This window comes from Nelumbo lutea, chromosome 3, assembly GCF_056320005.1.
Source record: "Nelumbo lutea isolate HS-2025 chromosome 3, American lotus-T2T, whole genome shotgun sequence".
In the NCBI taxonomy this organism is placed as follows: domain Eukaryota; kingdom Viridiplantae; phylum Streptophyta; class Magnoliopsida; order Proteales; family Nelumbonaceae; genus Nelumbo; species Nelumbo lutea.
This window is the reverse complement of record NC_142686.1, coordinates 8443132-8459474: the sequence shown is the minus strand read 5'-3', so window position 1 is coordinate 8459474 and position 16343 is coordinate 8443132. Positions and strand designations below refer to the sequence as shown.

General features: G+C 36.0%; 1 protein-coding gene across 1 annotated transcript; it reads left to right on the top strand.

The window, feature by feature from the left end:
- Positions 1–8319: 8319 nt before the first annotated feature.
- On the top strand, positions 8320–15644 carry LOC148862742 (tryptophan aminotransferase-related protein 2-like). The gene is made up of 5 exons (XM_088980342.1): positions 8320–9690; positions 11007–11310; positions 14551–14831; positions 14982–15286; positions 15371–15644. Exons 1-5 carry the CDS (start codon positions 9359–9361, stop codon positions 15553–15555), a joined length of 1407 nt encoding a protein of 468 aa, XP_088836468.1. The 5' UTR covers positions 8320–9358; the 3' UTR covers positions 15556–15644.
- Positions 15645–16343: the final 699 nt, after the last annotated feature.

The following is a 16343-nucleotide window of genomic DNA, read 5'->3' as shown; positions in this document are numbered from 1 at the left end:
AACTGTAGAAGCTCAAGTTTGGCTGATGACCCGGGAGTTCAATTGGCCAGGCCACAGTAAAACAAGAATTTTCAAGAAGCGCATGCATTTCATTGCCTATGAATGTTCATAAGCTCAACTTTATGATACAATTGTAAGTAGATCCTCTTGATAGAATCTTCTAAAAAAATGACATAAAATGTCTAAAATACCCATACAATTACTACTAAGGTTGATTTTACCCAAAAAATAAAAACAATACAAACTTTGTGAACAATAAAAACAAAGAGAATTTAAGGTTGTATCCCTTTGAGTGGTTGGTTTTATGGGCAAATTTGAAAAATAAATCAATTTCACAAAAGAGATTGGAAGAGTTTGGAGTAGTGATTCATATGAAGAGAATATTTGGAAAAATAAACCTTTTTTTTTTCTATCAAAAGCATATGGATGAATATTTTAGACATTTTATGCCTCTTTTGGAAGATTCTACTAGAGGGGGCCTACTTGCAACTATGTCAGAAAGTTCACGGGAGTTTATTGCAATTATCAAACTTTAGGAGAAATTTTAGCAATAACCGGAAGAGAAATTTCAACAATTTACCTTTTGTATTATTTTGTATGTATTTGTACTTTACATATTTGTATATAGAATCAATTTTGACCATATCATATAATTTATAAAAGGAAAAAAACCATTTTTTATAGAAAATGGCAACTTTCATTAGCTAAAAAAACCAGAAGAATAATTATCACCTACCAAAGTGTAAGGTGACCCCTGAACAAAATTCAAATTACAACACTGCCTAAAACAAAAACTCTCCATTCACCCCTTGCTTTGTTAAGTTGTCAGCTAAAGCATTTGCGCTGACTTCCTAGTCCAAAATACTTGTGCACTCAGCTCCCTTGTGAGGTTCAATAATTCCCTTACGGGTTGTTTTAAGGGACCACATTCCGAAACTATTTGATTTCAACCAACCTACTACTAATTGTGAGTCTCCCTCCACTTCTAGTTATTGAAAATCCAATTGCTTAGTCAATTTGAACTCCTATAGGAGGGCCAACACTTCTACTCTAAGCGAGTCCCCCAAACCTATTGGACTAGAATAAATATCCATGATTTTTCATCCCGCATCTCTAAACACACCCCCTATTTTAAAAGGCCTAGGATTCCCAACAGAGCTGCCATCAAAGTTGAATTTGACATTACATTGCAAAGGAGGGGACCAAACTGCTTGTATAGTAAGTGATGAAATAGAAGACCTTGCTATAATACTTCAACCTCTAATCAAGTCATCTAAAGAAACATCCCTGAACAAGTCAAGAATTTTCAGCATATATATTGCCTTGATGGTGATCTCTTTTCCCACATTGCCCACAAGATAAATGCACTCCTTGTTCTCCACATCACCCTTTTTTTTCTTTTTTGATTGTTGGGAAAGGCTAAGGTTTTGGAGTTCACACATTGACGCCCACACAGTGTACTCTACAGCACATCCCAACCATATATTAGGAACATCTCCCAATGATAAATACGAGAGATGTTTCCAATGCATGCTGAGATGTGAGTATAGGATACATGTGGGGCACTGATGTGATCTCTGAGTTTTGTGGTTTAAAACCATGCCATTCAAAATAAAGAAAGAAAAAAAGCCTACTCTTTTTGAACCACAGCTATGCCAAGATGCACCTAAAATCATAAGCTGAACAGAACACCACGTAAGACTAGAGGCTTTTTCACGATGAATTGTTTCCTTGTTATGATTTGAAGACATTATTTTCTTGTAGCTGTATTGTTTGGAAAACCATTAATTTCTCAAAGAAAAATCATATTAAAAATGTTTCAGATTCTCTTGTATTTTTCTATTTTCCAAAACGAAACCGGAAGTAAGTTCTTGAAACTTCATGAACATGTTTTTTTTTTCCTCTAGTGATTTTGTACGTTTAACAAAGTATGGAATATTTAGGTGGAAATTTTGAACAAATTGATATTTTCACCTTCCTTATTCTTGTGGTTCAGTTTGGAAGAAATATAAATATAAATATATATAGTACAAATATCGGTTTAAAAATACAAGATTATATAATGCCCATATTTGTAATTATACTCTTTCCAAACTGAGCCTGTATTTATACTTTGGACCCATTTAAACCATTAATGATAGATCAGTTCGCAATTTATACATTGGAGTTTTAAAGCGTAGTTCAAGATGGTCAAGGAAATTTCAACGTGCGTGCAGCAACACATTAATTACAGATAAGTTTGCAATGCGTAAATAAAAGCATGTTTCTATTTTTGAAAGCATCATTTTGTTGCTTTAGAAACATGGTTAGTTTTTCAATCAAACTGAAAAATGTTTTTATCTTGCTTCTAAGATCCTTTATTTTTTAGAAACAAAGAACATTTTTTGGGATGGTGTGACATTTTTTACAGAAAAAAAAAAAACAGACATTTATGTTATACAATACCTCCTAATTTGTCAAAAATACACCCTTTTTCACGAACACCAGATCCATCTTTAGAAAGGATCACGAAATTAGAGCTGTAAAACGCCGGGCTATGGGCCGTGTTTCTCTCTTTTGGGATATTTTGGGGGGTTGGCACAGCATGGTCCATGACTTGAACCCGTGCTGTGCCACTGGGCGGGTTGGCTATAGCCGAGCCTTAGGCTAGGTCAGGCCATGGACCGGGCTAAAACTATGAAATGTTTCATTAGAAAAAAAATTAAAAAAAATCTTTAAATTTTAATTTTATATGAATTTTGTTATATACAATAATTAAATAATATACTATATTAAAATAAAAAACAATATATATATCATGCTAAGCCAACATACAGGCCACGGGTGCCGTGCCATACCGTCTCACAGACCTGAAACCCCCAGCTCATGGCCCGCACAATCATTCCGTGCCTGACATGGCCTGTGTACTGTTGTGTGCCGGCCCGGCAAGTTTTACACCTCTACACGAAATGTGTTAAAGTTGGCAGAGTGATGGTATAAGCAGGTAACAAATTTCAATAGGATTGATCTAATGTCATGGTGAGAATAAGATTGATGGTATAAACAGGTACAGAATAGATGCCTTTTAACTTCTAAGAGCCACGTTTGGGTTGGATCTTATCCAAATCATAACTAATTTGAATGGGTTGGACAGTCCAATAAAATATATTGAATTGGACTGTCCAGACTAAAGGTTATTAAATCAATATCCAGTCCATTCATAAAAGATAAGAGTAGGGATGTCAATAAATCAGATTTGGGTTGGATGCAATTTGAATTAAAACAAATTTCGATAGGTTGGACGGTTCAATAAGATATTGAATTGGACCAGTAATTCAATCCAAAATATTTATCAGATTAGATTTTTCATTAATCCAGTTCAAAATATCTAAAGGATTGGATTAGACCTGATCAATTTTTTAAAATGATGACTTTTTTTATTAAGGCTGCGTTTGGAAATGATGCAAATAAGTGTGAATGCAAATATGTAGAGTGTAAAACGGTTCATATAAATTGCAAGGTTGGGTTAGTTTTGTATTGACAAATTTACCTTCTTACCAAATAAACATTTTAGCTATAATGGATGCAAACATGAATTTCAATAAAGCATATGCTTTTTATTTTTATCAAAGCTCCACTTGAATGCAAATTTACTTCTTTTTTATTGATGTACTTTTACATCTTATTATCAATGTAAATATGCATTGGTCTTTCATTTGTTAATGCATAAATGTAATGTTGCCAAACACAGGGAAAAGTGAATCAGAGTACAAATTTACCCTGAATAGACCTGTTCATGGGTTGGGCCGGGCTTTCACTCTGTATTATAGATTTTTCTAAGGCCCGAGCCCGAAATCTAGCCCATGCTGTTACTACTGCTGAAGTGGCTGAATAGAGAGAGAGAGAGAGAGAGAGAGAGAGAGAGAGAGAGAGAGAAATTATAAAGAAAAAAATTAAAATGTATATATTAAATTCTAAATATATATTTCAATAAATATTATATTATTTATATATTTTATATAATATATAAAATACACATTATATATTTTATAAAATATATAATGCTGAATCGGGCTGGGTCAGGCTTGGGCCAGGCTTTTTTAACAAATCCCGAGCCCGGCCCGAAGCACAGTCGGGCTTACTGTGTTAGGCCTGAGGTCAGACCCGCGGGCCTAATTACATGACCAAGCTCGACTGGGGTGCGGACCGGGCTTTCACTCTGTATTAACAAATTTTTCTAAGGCCTGAGCCCGAGCCTAATTCAACCGTCGAGCCTACAACTTGGGCCCAAGCCCGAAATTTAGCCCATGCTGTTACTACTGTTGAAGCAGCTGAAGAGAGAGAGAGAGAGAAAGAGAGAGAGAGAGAGAGAGAGAGAGAGAGAGAGAGAGAGAGAGAGAGATTATAAAGAAAAAAATAAAAATGTATATATTAAATTATAAATATATATATATATTTCAATAAATATTATATTATTTATATATTTTATATAATATATAAAATGCACATTATATATTTTATAAAATATATAATGTTGAATCAAGCCGGGCTGGGCTTTTAACAAATCCCGAGCCCGGCCGAAACACAGTCGAGCTTATTGTGTTATGCTTGAGGTCAGGCCCGCAGGCCTAATTACATGACCAAGCCCGACCAAGGTGCGGCCCAGACCATCGGGCTACCCAACCCATGAACAGGTCTAACCCTGAACTGTGATTTACACTCCGTTTGCATTGTTTCCAAATGCAGCCTAAGGCTTTGTTTGGAAGGAGTACAATTACAAAATTGTAGAGTGCAAAACCTTGCATTTTGTATTATTTCGTATGTATTTGCACAGTACATATTTGTATTTATATACTCCTATCAAACTGAGCCTAAGGATGAGCTTTCTTTAGAATTATATGTATATATAGAAATAGTTTTATCCAATCAAATATCTAAATATATAAATGAATCAAACGGTGTGACCATCTGGTCCTAACGGATAACCCACTCTAACAAAAAAAAATAAAAAATAAAAATTAAAAATTTAGAAAACCTAAAAAAAACAACCAAAAACCATTTTCGTGTCGAACGGTTTGATAGTTCGACTGCCCGAATCAGAAATTTACTAATCAAATCGATAGTTTTTGGCCAAATAACAGTTTTGGGGAAAACGAATGACCGGTTCCCAAATTTTCTGGTCGGACCATCCAATCCGATCTGATTTTGAAAACATTAATTTCACGTACCCATGTTGTCTCGTTCAGATATACACCTATTTTAATTCAATCCATATTCCTTTTTTGCAGTCCCTGACAAGCATGTGAGAACATGGATAGGAATGCTTGAGCAATCACTTTGGGGTGTGAAAATGTCAAAGGCCTCTAGTTATTTTTATGTGGTATAAGAGGCACTTTGGCTAAAGTGGAAAGAAACATGTACTCATAGAATTAATTCATAGCAGAGTTTAATTAATTGAAGGTAAAATTTTTTATTAGTACTTTTTACTTTAGGTCTAATATCAGTTTGATCCCTGAAATTTAAAATGTGATAATTTAGTATTTGAATTTTTATAATATGACAATTTAATACTTGAACTTTCATAATATGATAATGTAGTACCTATCGTTAACTAGTTGTTAATCAGCCGTTAATTAATATTTTAAAAAGACATAAATGCCTTTTGAGTATCTTCTAATTTTCTTTATCAATTATTTAAATATTAACAAATAAAAAATATCCTAAATCTTTGCCTTTTCTATTCAAAAAAGTTGAAACCACCAAAATATCCACTCAAAGGTAACTTCAACTTTCTTAAATGGAAGAGAAACAAGGATTTGGAACTATTAGTTTTTTTATTAATGTTTGGATAGTTGATAAAGAAAATTAAATGATGATACTTGAAGGACATTTCTATCCTTTTAAAATATTATTTAAGAGCTGATTAATGACAGAAATTGGATTATCATATTTTAAAAATTCAGGTACTAAATTATCACATTTTAATGTTTGAGGAACAAATTGAAAGTAGACACAAAAGTACATGATTAATTAATTGAATGGCCAATTGGGTCTAGCTAGTCATCATATATAAGACATGATTAATTAATGCGTGGTGCCAATTAAGTTCTCTCTTGGCCATGGGTCTCATTCAGTATAATTCACCGTTACTGCTACTGCCACGTCTGTATTGTTCACATTGAATCCACATCGAAGAATATCGATCACATTGAATCCTCCATCAACGTTCAACTGAATAAGGTCGGGTTGGATTATTTATCGTAAAGTTTCGCCTTATTCTAACATTTGACGTAAATTGATCTATATATGATCTAACCCAAACAATATTAATTAATGGTAATTGTTGATGAGGAAGGTGCGGAGACTCCCGCCTTCACCATCGATTGGGGAGGGCTACCTCAACCACCACCACCACCACCCTGAAAAGTGATCAAAATCACTCCTTCTGATGAACTCTTCCAGTGGATGAAAGAGAATGGCGTTGGCCGCCATCGAAAGAGACGAAAGGTTGGTAATATCGTTACCAAATTTCCTCGAGAAATGTGTACTACTACAATAAATAAATGGTCGCAATGGAAGTTCCGGCCAAATTCCGATTTCCGACGGCAGAAGTCGCTTACGCGTGTCTCTTTCCAACTAAAAACCCCACATGAATTGGGTTCATGGTCGTGCATGCATGTGGTGCATCATTTCCAAGTAGTGGAGCTAAGCTACCTCTACCTCTCCCTTCTTTCTCAATGCAGTGAGTCAGGGACCACTTTAACACTTCCACCCAAAAATTTTAAGGGATATTAGATCTCGCTTTTTAGGCTTTCACCTGAGCTCAACTCCGAGTTTTGGACGAGTCTGTTGCTCGCCTGCTGAGCCCGAGCCTTTAATTGGACTCTTACATATTGTTAAAATTTGGCATAATGCCATGCTTAATAGATTGGGTTGGGTTGGATTTGGTCTACACGGACACTGTTGTCGCCTGGGGTCCATCACCCACCACCTTATTTGTTATCGTGGGAACTCGGAAGGAACTCTACTCTGTACGTATTTCAAGTGTGAGAACTTATTAGATATGAGAGTTTTCCGACGTAGAACTAGAAGCGAGGGACGGCGATCGACGAATTCCATAAAATCTTTAGCGCGCTTCTCGTTTCTCCCTTTTGCTTTTTGTTCTGACTGCGTTCGTTTTCTTTTTTTTTTTTTTTCCTTAATTCCTCTCTTCTCAAAACCCCCCCTCTTCCCTCTTTTTTCATGGCATTAAGCAATGTTGTTGGAGATCGGCTTCCATCAGAACAAACCTGTGCCCACACCGTTCAAACAGCCTTTCTAAAGTCCATGATTTGAACCAACCATCCGACCACGCCCCATCCCATCTAATGATCTAAACCCATAAAAAGATAACGAGCCCAGACTAAATTAAGCCTATAAGTACATTAAATAAGTCGGAGCTTATCTAATTTGTATCCCAATTCGATCTATATGACTGTTAGTTATTAAATATTATCTATAAATAATTTATGAATATAATATAATATTATATTATTTAAATAATATAACATATTATTTATATTATATCATTAAGTTTTTTTTATTATAATTCAAATTAAATTGAATTTGAATTAAATAATTAAATTCGAATTTGAATCATAATTTTGCAAAATTTGGTGAATTCTTATCAAATTTAGATTGGTCAAATTTTTTGTCGAATCTAATTAATTGGATATACCCTTTACTAAATTCGATTCGATCCGTTTATAACCCTATCAAACGGGCCATTTGATGACCACTTAGTGCACTTCAAAAAAAAATGATAGCTTATTGAAAAGAATGATTTAATATTTTGTCTTTTTAGTAAATGAGTTTCTTAAAAGTTTGTGAGCTCCTTACTTAACGAAGCTGAAATTGGGCTAATTATTTTATTCAGTAAGCCAAAAGCAATAAGTCATTCAGTTCCGTCACTTCAGCTTTTTAATAAATGGAAACGGGCCACACCTTATGTTTTGGACCTTCCGGTTGACCCTGTGACCCAGCATTACAGTAAAAACCTTTGACCGGTTTGTTTAAACCGTTGAATCATTTGACCCTGACTATGGTTCATGGGTATTACAGCAACGAGAAGGTGAGAAACTTGATTGAGTATTTTCTGCATTTTTTTTATTTTTTAGCTATTTTTGTTATTAATAAAAATAGCTTATTTCTTGTTTTTATTTAATCAATGTGATGAATGTATAGATGCATGTCTATTTTTTTCTGCATTTTAGTTATTATATATATATATATATATTTTTTTTTTAGTTTTCCTCTCGAAAATGACGATTAAGACTTTTTACTGATATTTATGATTTTTGAAAAACCATTGAACTTTTTAATGAAAAAAGGAATAGCAAAACTGCAAAATAATGGGTGGCATGGAGTTTGGAAATGTAAAAGCGAGGACCGAGGGGAAAGTGTAATGAGAGCACCGGAACCTTTATTCTTCTCTTTAAAAGTTCGTTCCATCACCTCTTGTATTTTTATATATTTCTTCCTTTTTTTTTTCTGTTGTCGAACTCGAGTATCATCATCTGTTAGCGAGCTTTTTCGTGTGGGTTTGTTCTGAGTGAGATCTAGCATTGAAATCCATTCTGCATTAGAAAGCCAAGACATTCCTATTGATTTTTTGCTTCGAGCACAAGTTTTAATGTCGGAGGAGCTTAGCTTTCCCGTAAACCAGCGCTTTAGGGTAGGGTTTCTTTCATCTGTCACCGGTGATTTTATGTTTTTCTACTCAGAAAGCAGCTCAGCTCGGTGCTCTACTGCTCTTGCCTTCCTGGATTCTTCTCAGCTTAGGTCCGAAGGCGCTTTGGCTTCCAAGTTCGCTGTTGCCGAACGTTCTTTCGTTAATTTGTTTCTTTCTTCATCTGAGTTCTTAGGATTTCCTGTTTGGTGAATGGTGATCATCATTTGAGAAAGAGAATGGAAAGAGCAATCACTCGATAAGAAGATTCCTTATTTCATCTGTTTCCGATCTAAAATGAGCTCGAGATTTCTACTAATTCGAATTTAGCTCAAGGCAACTACTTATTTCGGGTTCACCCTCAAGAAGGAAAGAAAAAGGGTCACCTCTTCCACCATCTCCAAAACTAACAGACAACTAGACTGAAAGAAGTCTGTCGACCCAAGATATCTCAAGATTTAGAAGACAGATGAGGTAGCACTTAAATTTAGGCAGTTAGGCGTGCTCCGAGCAGGTTTTCGAAATACGACTAAACTGCTGATTCCCTCCCCCTTGATCTTTTACCTCGCCGCCCACACCTAAGTCCGTACAAAAATTTGGTTGGTTCTTTCCATTCTTCTCCTGTGAATCCTAAACTGTATTTAGGCCAGAAATCCTAAACTGCAAAAAACCATGGATGAAGTATTGGGTAAACCTACCATGATTTCTAGGGTTCTTCTTCGTTTGTTGTTCTTATCGTTTACATTGAATGTGGGTCTTGTCAGTAGATTAATTTATGAATATGACCATGAGAGAGGGAGTAGCAGCCTTCATACTACTGATGCAGAAGAAAAGCAGAGCTATACAGAGTTCTGTTTGGGAGAGGAGGCGAGCAAGAAGACGAGAGAGTCGGCAACGATGTCTACTGCTGCAGCAGATCATGAGGCATACGTTAGCGAGAGCTCCCCTTCTTTGAGTACGGAAGCAGAAGAAGACGGCAAGGAGAAGGTTGTAAATCTCGATCAGTAAGTGCAGTCTCTTTCTTCCTCTCCTTTTTTGGCGCCTTTATGCTTTTGTTCTTTTCTTCCTTTTTTTAGTTTCTTTACTTTGAACTTTGCTGCATCTGTCTAACGTGCGCCGGGATGGGATTTTTGGAACCGGAGATGGCAAATTGGCAACTGGAGGGTTCGGTAATGGTTTGCGGAGCGGCAGGATGAGTAGCACGAAACATCGACTTAGGCAGTTAAACCAAAATTGTGAACTGTTTGCTAATCTGTTATGAGTTATGACCCTTAAACCACATGATAAGATTAATCGTAGCCCCGGAGTCCCGGACCGAAATAAAAAGGGAATGGATGGGTTTTAGCCGAGACAGAGAGATCTTCTCTGCCAACAGAATCAACCAAATCAGATGATTCTCGGCCCTGAATCTTGCAGTTCTTCTGCAGGCAGTGGAGGAGCATCCATTCAATAAAACTCCAAAAACATGTGGTACGAAGATCATCTCACTGACTCTTAGTGGGAGATCCATTTAGTGGTGGGTCTGGGTCTAGATCTTTTGTATGTGTCAAGAGGTTCTGTGGGTCTTCTAGCACACCCAGCCCCCATGTCTACCAGCTAACCCTGTGATGACCTTTGAGAAATCTGCAGAAAATATGTAGTCGAGACGGTGGACACCGATAGGTGGAACATAGATTACTTGTGCTTGTCGTACTCGAGCAAACCGGCAAAGGCAAAAGAATCAATAAGGCTTTTAGAATCCACTTGAAATACCACCCATTGCCATGCCCCACCTTTGAATTGTTGCTATTTGGCTTTGAATGTTTTATGGACACTGCGCTCTTACCAAATTGCTACCCGCCAATGAAGAAAAGTAAAGGAATGAACTCAAGCCCTTGGCCCACCTAGTTGGAGTTGGTGACTGTTTGGCCATTAGAGATGGTCTTCTATTGCAAATTTAAATTACCAACGATAAATAAATGTTTCTTCCCTGCACAAGTTGTGGAGACAGTAAACCACAAATATGATTTGCACTTTTGGCCACCGAAGTTGTATGATCATAATGACAGGGTCGAGGATACTTCATGAGTTCATGTCCCTACCTTTTGCCTTCCAGATCTTAGTAACTTTGGTTTCAAGTAATTTATTTTGATTTTCAGACATTAATCTAAAGTAGGGGTGCAAATCTGGTGCCACATCAAAATTTAACTAATGCTCAAACCAGACCCGCTCAAGTTGTGCCTGTTTATGAGCATGTTACTGGATCAAAATTGTGGTTGGATTGAACCCAAAAGGCATTACAGCAAGCAAGATTCTAATTCTAACAAATAATTTTATACAGTGGCGATCCAACTATGTATGAACAGTTTTGGCAAAACATGGGGGACAAAAGTATGGTTGTTATCTCTGGATGGCAATCAATGAGCTATTTTTCCGATATTGGAAATATTTGCTGGTTCTTAGAGCCTGAATTCGCAAAAGAGGTCAGAAGATTGCACCAACTAGTTGGAAATGCTGTAACCAGAGATCATCATATTGTTGTGGGGACAGGTTCAACACAACTGTTTCAAGCAGCACTTTATGCTCTCTCTTCATCAGGTGCATTTGAGCCTGTCAACGTGGTGTCTGCTGCTCCTTACTACTCAGTGAGTTCCTTTTTTTTCTGTGAACAACTTTAGCTCTTAAAGCATCAGAAACTCACTTATGTTGTTTCCAAAATAATTGGTTTTATCTTAATTTAGAAAGGACTATTAAGATTAAAAAAATGATGGATCTGGATGCCCATGCTTTTGGGAGCAGTGGACTGGATTTGGATAATTGGGCCCAATGTTTGGCATTGTCTTGCACAAAGTGTTTGCTTTCACATTTAAAACCATGATCTCACACTTATTGTGCTGAGATTCTATAATAGCACCGAGCAATGGATGATACAATACTAAATTTGATTTAATTTGTTGTTGATGAATAAATTTCTTGTGTTTTAAGAGATCTGTTACAAGCAAAATGGGCCACAATTGTATTTGACCATATATCTTCGGTACATCAGTGTTATTGATATGTCATGTACAGCTAATATAATCTCGCTTGTATTCAAATTATCAGGACATGTAGAAATCTAAGTTGTTTGTAAATTTTGCTTGTTCACTAGGGTTGTACTTTGTTGCATGGAGAATAGTGAAATTTCACAGGGGTTCATTTGTGGATGTAGTCACAAATTGCCGAACCACATTGAATCTTGTGTAGTCTTCCTTGTGTTTGCATTCTATTTTGTCTTTTCTCTGTTTCTGTAATAAGTATTGTCCAAAAATCAAGCATTATCATTTGCTGACACATTAATACCTGCATTGCTATACAATAGATGATCGAATGTTATAATGGATAGCTCTAGGTTTCGTTGAATCAGATGTCATGAAGTCAGTAATTCTAAAATCTTCTATTAACAACGTATATTTGATTGGAAACACTATAAAAAAGAAGATTGAGCATCTAAACTTATGATTATATTTCCTTATTAGATTAGTATTTTTTTTTGGTGAATAATAGAATCTCTTTGTATTGTAGATTGAAAAATCCGATAGTGCCAGGCTTCAGGTGTTTTGGTCTGATTATGGCCTACAATAAACAAAATTGTTATACAAAAACAAATCTTAATGAGCTTACCTTATTTTTCCAGAGGAATTCTTAGAGAATGGATGCCTTGGTTCTCCTTGCTTGAGACCCCTTGGAACTCTTTCCGAAGTGCATAAAGGATTCTTATTGAGAGGAGTCAAGCTGTTCTACTGACTCAAACTCTTCAAGTTCATAGCCATAACCCTTTTGAACTGTTCAAGCTCATCCTATGAGGGCTAAGCATTGCACTCTTTATTGGTATCTGCATGGATATGCTGGATTGGGTCCAACAATATTGCTTATCAAAGGAAAGAAGACCTGATTATCCTTCTGTTATTCCCCCATTGTGCATCTCTTGTTATCTTGCATATGCCAAATATCCATTATACTTCAGGATTCCTAAGATGAAACCAGTGTTTATACTGTCGTGGTTTAACAAGGTGAAAGCACCCTTGTGATTTCCATTGAAGACTAGCAGGACTATCAACAGCCTTTGTGTTAAAAGATATGCATGCCTAGTGTGCTGATGTTGGTTATGATAACTGGATACTTCTAGATGTACTACAATGCATTTGACACTTAAAATATGTAAAATGGTATACTCTAACAAATTATACTTTAACAAATTAAAATATGTACTACACTTAAAATATGTAAAATGGTATACTTTAATAAATTATACTGTAATTACATTTTTACATGTTAAAATTTAATTTTGACAAGACACAAGTCTTGATAAATGACATTTACCTTCAGAAACAAGATATAATGCATGACACCAGCATATTACATTGGGATACCCATACATATATCCATCTCCATGATTTTAGGAAATGGGAGTCATATCCTCTTTACCCTTACATGACACAAAGCATATTACATAGGATACAGGCACCTGTATCCATGCCCATGATTGTAGGAAATGGAAGTTCTATCCTTGTTTCCCATATCCATGTCCATGTCTATCAGGGCGTCAATGGGTAGGGGTGTCAATGGACCAGTTTTGGATTGGGCCAATTCAAAATAAATTGGTCCATATTCTTATTGGTCTGAATTGGACCTAAACCAAATTTCTAATAGCCCAAACCCTTGTTCAATTTGAAACCAATCAAAATTGAAGCAAGCATAAAACCACTTTTATGAAAGTACTTTTATGAAAGCACTTTTATGAAAGTACTTTTATGAAAGCACTTTTATGAAAATACTTTTTTTTATGAATGCTTTTATGAAAATACTTTTACAAAGTACTTTTATAAAAGTATTTTTATGAAAGCACTTTTATGGAAGTACTTTTATAAAAGCACTTTTACAAAAGCACTTTTATGAAAGCACTTTTACAAAAGCACTTCTATGAAAGCAATTTTATAAAAGCACTTTTACGAAAGTACTTTTATAAAAGCACTTCTACGGAAGTACTTTTATAAAAGCATTTCTACGGATAAAAGTACTACAAAAGCACTTTTGTGAAGTACTTTCATAAAAGTGCTTTTTCAATGCCAAAAGGGTATATTTTTGTAATATTCAGATTTTCTTCATTTTAATATATTTTTGTAATTTTTTATATGTTCTGTTTTTTTATATATAATTTTTGATATTTCATTCGGTTTGGATTGGATCCAATCCAGTCCATTTACATTTTAATGGATTGGATTGGATTTGGACTGGATTGGGTCTAGTCCATTTGTAAGTGGACTCACATTGGACTGGACCATATTGGACCAAATCCAGTCCAATTGACACCTCTATCAATTGGTGAAAGTTAATAGGTCATTTATACAGTGTTCTGAGTGATAAGGCATGTTATTCTTCTTATCTGTGCTAAGAATAAGCATGATTTTCATGTTTGTATTGGCATCTCACTGATATTCTTCACTTCATATTTGTGTGCCCTGATTCTCTCCAGCCCAGCCAATAATGAAATCGAGTTGATCTTGTGAGTGATGTTTTTACTTTAATTAGTAGTTTAGTACAGGCGTGGCCCAGTCTGGAACATTTTCCAAAAAAAGATTTGGAATTTTTGGAGTTATAAGATCAAGCCTTCTTTCCGATATATTGGGTCTTGGGCATTCTGGCATGGAATAACAGTACTAATTTCATCCTTCCCTGGACTTTTGGGCCTGGAGGTGTTCGCAATAGGCTATAAAGGAGGCTTTTCCATGACTTTAGCTAGCGAGATCCTTGTTCCTTGAATTGCTTGTTTTTAGAAACATTTGGTATTGTTTCCTTTCATCCCTAACTGACAAGAAATCGTCTGTGCTAATTTGTCATGCTTACAGTCCTACCCATCAGTGACAGACTACCTGAAATCAGGGCTCTATAAATGGGCCGGTGATGCTTATTCCTTCAAAGGAGATGAGCCTTACATAGAACTTGTTACATCTCCAAACAACCCTGATGGTTTTATGAGGCAAGCTGTGGTTAACCGCAATGGTGGGGTAGTGGTACATGACCTTGCATACTACTGGCCACATTATACTCCAATTACATATCTTGCAAATCATGACATCATGCTTTTCACCGTCTCCAAATGCACAGGTCATGCAGGGACGCGCATTGGGTAAGCTACTCTTATTCCTTCAATGATTATATTCCATATTGTCATCTTTTGATGATATTGAACATTAGTGCACAATCGCGTAGATTGTAGCAAGTTGAAATATATTGATTTGATCCCAATAATGTCAGAGAACACATGTTAATCTTGCAGGTGGGCTCTTGTTAAGGACAAGGAGATAGCAAAAAAGATGACCAAATTCATAGAGCTGAATACCATAGGTGTATCAAAGGACTCGCAGCTCCGGGCAGCAAAAATCCTCCAGGTGGTATCTGATAGCTGTGAACATTTGGACTCCCGTGAAGATTCCAAGAACTTCTTCAGGCATGCTAGTCGTCTCATGGCTGAGAGATGGGACCGATTAAGAGACGCAGTTAGACAAAGTGGGCTGTTTAGTCTTCCAGAGTTCATGCCTGAATCTTGCAACTACTTCGGCGAGGCAAATACACCACATCCTGGTAATAACATTGTAATTTGTTAATAGGATCGTTGATTTAATTTTAGAGATAATGTTAGTAACCACATTGCTTCTTCCCATGCAGCATTTGCTTGGTCGAAATGTGAGGGGGGAATAGAAGATTGTGAAAGCTTTCTTAGAGGTTATAATATCATAACGAGGAGCGGGAAGCATTTTGGCGCTGAAGCCAAGTACGTTAGAATTAGCATGTTGGATCGAGAACAGACGTTTAACCTCTTTGTAAAGAGGCTGTCAAATATCAGTTTATAAATTATCAGTTATAACAGCTCTTGTCAGTTGTCACTACTGTGGGACATTCGTGCTTACATTTTACTCGGAAAGAAAAGAAGTTTCATGTATGTGATGGTGTTGTTCGTAGCATAGCATACATAAACCCTTCTGTAGGCGTTTAGTTGATTTTCATACAATATTATAATGTAGGTCGTCATAAATCATAAATGATAAAAGCTACGTTGTCAACCCCAAAACCCACCTTGAAGTTCTTCCTTTTTTCGTTGATAGCTGTTTGGCCATTAATTGTATCATCATTCATTATATCCGAAAATTAGGCATGAAGCAAGTTGTATTGAAGGACGAAATTTGAGTTTGGGTTTTATCGCTGAAGGAGCTGTTACGTTTAACCTATGAACTTGAGTACTTAACCAGTTAGCCGAGGTCTCTGAATACATGTAGTCTTTGACATAAGCCACTCATACCTTGGCGCTGAAATTTAATTAATTAGAATGGAATAATCAAGATAAAAACACTTGGTCAATAAGCTGTGATTACCATTAAATGAAACTGGTCAACTTAAAAGCTTAAACTATTAGGCGAGGTCCTTACTCCCTATTCTCTAGCATTATTTATAATTTTTCATTACCACCAATTGTTTTTTTGGTAAAATACTACCTCGTGAAAAATGTGAGGATATAATGATATTTATAGTTGTCGTCAACCCATCTTAACAATCGTTGTAGTAAAATTTTACTCCGAAAATGGTCTGATACTGATAGTACGACTGATGAGTTGGGGTTTTGTCTGGTTCTGAAATGGAATTT

What these genes read in the sequence shown, in the direction of transcription:
- LOC148862742 (XM_088980342.1), top strand. Translation starts at nt 9,359, where the DNA reads ATGGATGAAGTATTGGGTAAACCTACCATGATTTCTAGGGTTCTTCTT. An exon ending in AAGGTTGTAAATCTCGATCA is followed by an intron (nt 9,691 to 11,006) that starts GTAAGTGCAGTC and finishes AATTTTATACAG; the next exon opens with TGGCGATCCAACTATGTATG. An exon ending in GGCAAATACACCACATCCTG is followed by an intron (nt 15,287 to 15,370) that starts GTAATAACATTG and finishes CTTCCCATGCAG; the next exon opens with CATTTGCTTGGTCGAAATGT.